Source organism: Petaurus breviceps, unplaced genomic scaffold (genome assembly GCF_028583685.1).
Source record: "Petaurus breviceps papuanus isolate PSGF00001 unplaced genomic scaffold, PetGlider_PUasm1.0 118, whole genome shotgun sequence".
Classification (NCBI taxonomy): domain Eukaryota; kingdom Metazoa; phylum Chordata; class Mammalia; order Diprotodontia; family Petauridae; genus Petaurus; species Petaurus breviceps.
The window spans coordinates 25,229,874-25,236,947 of record NW_027185616.1 but is presented as its reverse complement, the minus strand read 5'-3'; the positions used below and the strand labels follow the sequence as shown (position 1 = coordinate 25,236,947).

The following is a 7,074-nucleotide window of genomic DNA, read 5'->3' as shown; positions in this document are numbered from 1 at the left end:
AGAGAGAGAGACAGAGAGAGAGAGACAGAGAGACAGAGAGAGAGACAGAGACAGAGAGGAAACATGAACAAGCTTAAAGGTTTTCCTCCTTAGTAGTGAATACAAGTGAAAATTGATAGCACATTTAATATATCTTGGGGCTAAATGTTTTCACACTATTTCTTTTTCTCTGCCATCTCCCTTTCTTTTCTGGAACTCTTGTGGGACACATAGTTGAGTATTTCTTGAAATTACTTCTCTCTATAAATCCTGCAGCATCTAGTTGAGTTTGAAGTATGAAGTTTAACTTTCTATTGGTTCTATCAGTTTATTAACTCCTTAGCCAAATTACTCTATGCTTTCTCTTCAAAGAAAAAAGTCCTGTCAGCGGGAAATGTTGGGAAACTGCTTTACATGCCCTGTACCTGCTCTCGTTTTCTATACTTTATCTGCTAGGGTACCTTTCCCTGATACTTGAACTGAAGTAATTCAGTAGCTTTAACTTTAGACTCCAAAGGTTAAAGTATTGCCAACTCAATAATTTATGTTCCATTTTAGTCCATAAGTGAGTATGTAAGCCAGTTTTGTGTGTTTGTAGGCATAACAACAGTCCTTGTTCCACCTCCAAAGTCTAGAATATGGGCATTTATTTGTTAGAAAAGGATCTATGTGAATGCTTGGGGAAAAGGTCCTCACCGTGTGTGTCTCTGGCGTCGTTTTCTCTTGCCCCTTAGTCTTCTTCCAGTGACTTTCTCTTAGTCCTTTCACTGTGGGTTATCTTACTGACTCTTCCTTTTGTTTAGGGAAGAAGATCAGTACTCAGAGTTTCGCTCAGAGCTCAGTCAAAGTCAGCAAGACGTCAATGAAGACTCTCGAAGCTTGGATCAAGACCAAACATCTGTTTCCATCCCTGAGAATCAATCTACCATGGTCACTGCTGACATGGGTGAGTCTCCTAGCAAAGCAACACTGTATTTGGAGTTAAAGTACCTGAGTTTGAATTCTGCCTCCTTCACTATATGTGTGACTTTGGTCAAGTTAGTTAACTTGACTTGGCCTTAGATGTAAAGTGAAAGCATTAAACTAAATAATCTCCAAGGACTCTTCTACCCCTAAATCGATGGACTTATAATGCCTACCACTATTACAAGAAGACTAGAGCCCTAATCTTTATAGATGCAGTTATGTTCAGGAAATAGTAATCTGAGAATTTAAACCGAGGCCAAAGAATAATAATATCTTCAGGTGAATGAAAAGGAGCAGATAAAGCTCCAGAAAGATACATGACCTTGACATGAAAGGTTTTATCATAAACAATTCTTTCAGACTTTGTCCAGTTTAAAGAAAATATAAAGAAGTATTTATACATCTTTATTCTTTTTTGGGAGTTTGAAGAAGTTTCTCAGTTAACTTAATGGAATTATAAGGAGGTTAGCCATTGGCTTGCTAAAGGAATAGCCACAGTCTTGGTGGTTTTTAAAAAGCAAAAGCAAGCTCTGAGAAGTCAGTCTTCTCTGGTTCATGAAAAGAAGCCCATCTATAGAGAAAGGAAGAATTGGGTTCTTTGACCTTTTCCTTGTACCTCTACCAGAGTGCATGGGGGATGGGAGGATTTCTCTTCCTACCAATTGGCAATATCATCTTGCAGCTTAGTCATTTACCCAGTAGGAGATACTGAACCCAAAAGAGAGCAAGCCCAGGAAGCCCAGCTACAGAATTCAGTTGATGTGTGGAAGGGAACAGACCCAGGAAACCAAAAAGGGACATGAGACCCCAGGATGAGGATTTTATGACAAAGAGTAAAGATATCAAGGTCCTTCAGTGTGAGGTGGGAGTTGCATTGGCAGTGTGTGTTCCCTACATGTCTACAGTCTCTGCTGGTATATTCTGCATTTGTATCCACTCCCCCCAGTGATCCTGTGTGAAACCAAGAAGCTCTGCTCGCTTCCTATTCTATGGAACATCGCTTCATCCTCCCTAGACAAGAGAAGCTGGTTATCTGAAAGCTCCTCACCTTGTAGATGCACCCAACTTTTGGTGCTCAACATCTCAACTCCCTCCTTTTTCTCTCTGACTGGAGGGAAGAGCAATAAATTCCTCCAAAACCTTGTTTTATAGAAGACTCAGAATGTTCCAAGTAATTCTCCATTTTCCATCAACATTTCTACTTGGTTTATACTCCAGAATATCATGCGCCTTCATTTTCCTTTCCCCTTTTCAGCTTCCTTTTCTGTATTGTCTTCTCACATTAACTTGGAAACTCCTTGAGGGCAGGAACTGTCTTTTTTTTTTGTTTTAAATTCTATCTTTAAAGAGCCTGGTAGGTCGTGTCTCATCACAGTAAGATCCCATCACAGTTATGTACCACAAATTGTCCAGTTTTTCTTCAATTGATGCATCCCATCAATTTCTAATTATTTGCCACCACAAAAAAGCTGTTACAATTATTTTTGTACATATAGATCCTTTTCCTTTTTATTTAATCTCCTTGGAGTACAGACCTAGTAGCAGTATTTCTGGGTTAAAGGGTATGCACGATTTTATAGCCCTTTGGGCATAGTTCCGTGTTGCTGTCTAAAACGTTTAGATAAGTCCATGGGTCTAACAGCGGTACGTTAATGTGTCTGGTTTTCCATATGCCCTCTAGCACTTGCCATTTTCCTTTTCTGTCATGTTAGCCAGTCTGATAAGTGTGAGGGGGTACCTGAGAGTTTTCTTAGTTTGTATTTCTCTAATTATTAGTTAGTTAAAGCATTTTTCATGTGAATATTGATAGCTTTGATTTCTTCTCCTGAAAACTGCCTATTCATATCCTTTGACCATATATTGACTGGCAAATGTCACTATTATTCTTATAAATTTGGCTCAGTTCTCTATGTATTTGAAAATAGGACCTTAATCACAGAAATTTGCTATAAATACCCTCCAGTTTTCTGCTTTTGTTGTAATTTTGGCTTCATCGGTTTTGTTTGAGCAACATTTTTTCAATTTAATGTAATCTAAATTATCTGTTTTATGTCCCGTGACCATTTCTATCTCTTCTTTTGGCATGAACTCTTCTTAACCTTATTCATAGATCTGACAGCTAATTTTTTCCCCATATTCCTCAAATATCTTTATTATTTCACTCATTAAGTCTAAATTGCATACCCATTTTGAGTTTATCTTGGTATACACTGTGAGATGTGGGTCTATGCATAGTGTCTGCTTTCCAATTTTCCCAGCACTTTTTGTCAAATCGTGATTTCTTGTCCCAATAGCCTGGATCTTTGTGTTTATGCAACACTAGGTTACTGTGGTCTTTTACTTCTGTACGTAATTCATTCTGTTGATCCACCACTCTATTTCTTAGCCTATAGCCGATCATTTTGATTATTATTGCTTTTGCAATATACTTGGAAATCTTATACTACTAAACCACCTTCTTTCACTTTTTCATTGATTCCTTTGATAATCTTTACATTTTGTTTTTTTCCAGATGAGTATTATTATTTTTTCTAGCTCTATAAAATGTTTGGTAGTTTGATATGGCACTGAGTAAGTATATTAATTCAGATAACATTTTGTTTTGATTATTTTGGCTTGGCCTACCCATGAGCAATCAGTATTTCTCCACTTGTTTACATCTTGTCTTTATGTGTGTGAAAAGCATTTTGTAGTTGTTTTCATATAGTTGCTAGATGTGTCTTGGCAGGTAGACTCCCAAGTATTTTATACCCTATTTTAATGGAATCTCTCTCTCTCTCTCTTCCTGATGTACTTTGTTGGTAATATATACAAATGTTGATGATTTATCTAGGCTTATTTTGTACTGCAACATTGCCAGAGTTGTTAATTGTTTCAAATAGTTTTTTAGTTAATTGTCTGGGATTCGCTAAGTATACCATTACATCATCTACAAAGAGTGCTAGTTTTGATTCCTTACTGCCTGTTTAATTTCTTCAATTTATTTTTCTTCTATTACTGCTATTGCTAGCATTTCTAGTACAATATTGAGTAATAGTGTTGATAATGGGCATCTTTGGTTCACCTCTGATCATATGGGAACCAAAGCGATAAATAGAAATGGAAAGAATCTGCCACTTAAAAGAGATCTCAAAATGAAAACTCCCAGGAATATTGTAGCCAAAATCCCAGAGCTCTCAGGTAAAGGAGAAAATACTACAAGCAGCCAGAAAGATATAACTCAAATATTGTAGAGCTACAGTCAGGATCACAGTAGGTTTAGCAGCTACCACAGGGATGGAGGGCTTGGAATGATGATTTTAAAAGACAAAGGAACTGGAATTTTAACCAAAAATAACCTACTCAGCAGTATTGAATATGCTCCTGTGGGCTGTTTTCAGATGATATCAGTTCTTTCTCTGGAGGCAAATTGCATTTTTCATCATGAGTCCTTTCGAATTGTCTTAGATCATTGTATTGCTAAGAATGTCTGTCATTCACAGTTGTTCATCATACAATATTACTGTTACTGTGTACAATATTCTCCTTGTTCTGCTCACTTCATTCAGCATCAGTTCATTTAAGTCTCTCCAGATTCTTCTGAAATTATCCCGTGTGTCATTTTTTATAGTACAATAATATTCTGTTACAACCATATAACACAACTTGTTCAGCCATTCTCCAATTGATGAGAATCCCCCCAGTTTCTAATTTTTTACCACCACAAAAAAGAACTGCTATAAATATTTTCGTATAAGTAGATTCTTTCCCTGCTATTTTATGATCTCTTTGGGATACAGAACTGGTAGTGGTATTGCTGGATCAAAGGGTATGTATGAGGCCTTTATCAGGATATTTGCTATAATTTTCCTCCCAGTTTTCTTCCTTCCTTCTAATTTTGGTTGCATTGATTTTGTTAAGTTTAATGTAATCAAAATTACCCATTTTACATTTTTTATTGCTCTCTATATCTTCTTTGGTGCTAAATTTTTCCCTTTTACATAGATCTGACAAGTAAACTATTTCACATTCTCCTAATATGTTTATGATATCACCCTTCATATCTAAATCATGTACCCATTTTGACCTTATCTTTGTATAGTGTGTGAGATGTTGTTCTGTACCTAGTTTCTGCCATACTTTCTTATAATTGTCTCAGCAGTTTTTGTCAAATAATGAATTTTTTCCCCCCAAACCTTGGATGTTTGGATTTACCAAACACTGAATCAATACAGTTATTTACTACAATGAATTATCTACCTATTATATTCTACTGATTCACCACTAGTTTTTAGCCTGTACCAGATTGTTTTGTTGATTACTACTTTATAATACAGTTTGAGACCTGGTATGGGTAGAACACCTTACTTCAGATTTTTTTTTTTCGTTAATTTCCCTAGATATTCTTGACCTTCTGTTCTTTAAGATGAATTATTATTTTTTCCAACTCTTTTTTAAACTTCTTTTTCTTCTATACCTCATCCATCTCTCTAATTCTTAACCTGTACCAGATTGTTTAGATGTTTATCATTTTGTTGTATACTTTGAAATCTGGAGGTGGCTAGGTGGCTCAGTGAATAGAGCACTGGCCCTGGAGTCAGGAGGACCTGAGTTCAAATCTGGCCTCAGACACTTAACACAAAACTAGCCATGTGGCCTTGGGCAACTCACTTAACCCCAAATGCCCTACCTTCCTCTCTCCAAAAAAGCAAAAAATAAAATCTTAAAAAAAAAAAAAGAAAAAGAAATCTGGTACTGCTAAGCTACCTTCCTTCACTTTTTTCCCCATCAATTTCTTGGATATTCTTTACGTTTTATTCTTCCATATGAAAGTTTTTATTTTTTGTAGCTCTATAAAATAATTCTTTGGTCGTTTGACTGGTATGGCAATGCATAAGTATATAAATTTAGGTAGAATTATCATTTTTATTTTATCGACTCATGAATGAAAGCAATAAATATTTTTGCAGTTGTTTAGATATGACTTTAGTTGTGTGAAAAGTGTTCTTAAATTGTGGTCATACAGTTTCTGGTTTTGTCTTGGAAGATTGATTTCCAAGTGTTTTATATTGTCTACATCTCTTTCTATTTCTTGCCGTTGTTGGTCTTTGTTGGTAATGTGTAGGAATGCTGATGATTTATTTGGGTTTATTTTATTTAAAGTTGTCAAAATTATTTCAACTCATTTTTTAGTAGATTGTCTAGGATTCTCTTAAGTATACCATAATATCATTTGCAAAGAGTGGTAGTTTTCTTTTCTCGTTGCCTATTCTTATTGCTTCCAATTCTTTTTATTTAGCCTTATTCTTACAGGTAGCATTTGTAGTACAATATTGAGTAATAGTGTTGATAATGGGTATCCTTGTTTCACCCTTTATTTTGATGGGAAGGCTTCTAGCTTATCCCCATAATAATATGCTTGCTGCTAATGTTTGTTGATGGTTTTATGTAGATATTACTTATCATTTTAAGGAAAGTTCCATTTATTCCTTTGCTTTCTAATATTTTTGATAGGGATGCATGTTGTATTTTGACAAAGGCTTTTTCTGCAACCATTGAGATAATCATATGATTTTAAAAATGTTTTTGTTATCAATATTATCAGTTATGCTGATAGTTTTCTTAATATTGGACTAGCCCTATATTCCTGGTATAAATCCCACCTAGTCAGAGTGTATGATCCTTATGGTGTATTTTTGTAATCTCTTTGCTAGTATTTTATTTAAAAATTTTTGCATCAATTTTCATTAGGGAAACTGTTCTATGGTTATCTTCACTGTTTTGGCTCTCCCTGGTGTAGGTATCAGCAACATATTTGTGTCGTTAAAGGAATTTGTTAGGATTCCTTCTTTGTCTATTTTCCAAATAGGTTATATGGTAATGGAATTAATTGTTTCTTAAATGTTAGGGACAACTCACTTGTGAATCTATCTGGCCCTGGAGATTTTTTCTTAGGGAACTCACTGATGGGTTATTAAATTTCTTTTTCTGAAATGGGATTAAATTCTCTGTTTTCTCCTCTTTAAATCTGGGCAATTTATATTTTTGTAGATATTCCATTTTAGCTCAGGTTGTCAGATTTATTGGCATATAATTGGGCAATACACACACACACACACACACACACACACACACACACACACACACACA

The 7,074-nt window shown here is 35.3% G+C and overlaps 2 protein-coding genes across 6 annotated transcripts in view; one reads left to right on the top strand and one right to left on the bottom strand.

Moving 5' to 3' along the window:
• Positions 1-7,074, bottom strand: part of DCP2 (decapping mRNA 2) — a 407,293-nt gene that overhangs the window by 229,474 nt on the left and 170,745 nt on the right. The gene's annotated exons all lie outside the window — the stretch shown is intronic.
• Positions 1-7,074, top strand: part of MCC (MCC regulator of WNT signaling pathway) — a 289,950-nt gene that overhangs the window by 176,757 nt on the left and 106,119 nt on the right. For all 5 annotated transcript variants that reach the window (XM_069087177.1, XM_069087206.1, XM_069087190.1 and 2 more), the window contains exon 4: positions 783-925. In XM_069087177.1, coding sequence (XP_068943278.1) covers positions 783-925 — 143 coding nt within the window. The remainder of the gene's footprint in view (positions 1-782; positions 926-7,074) is intronic.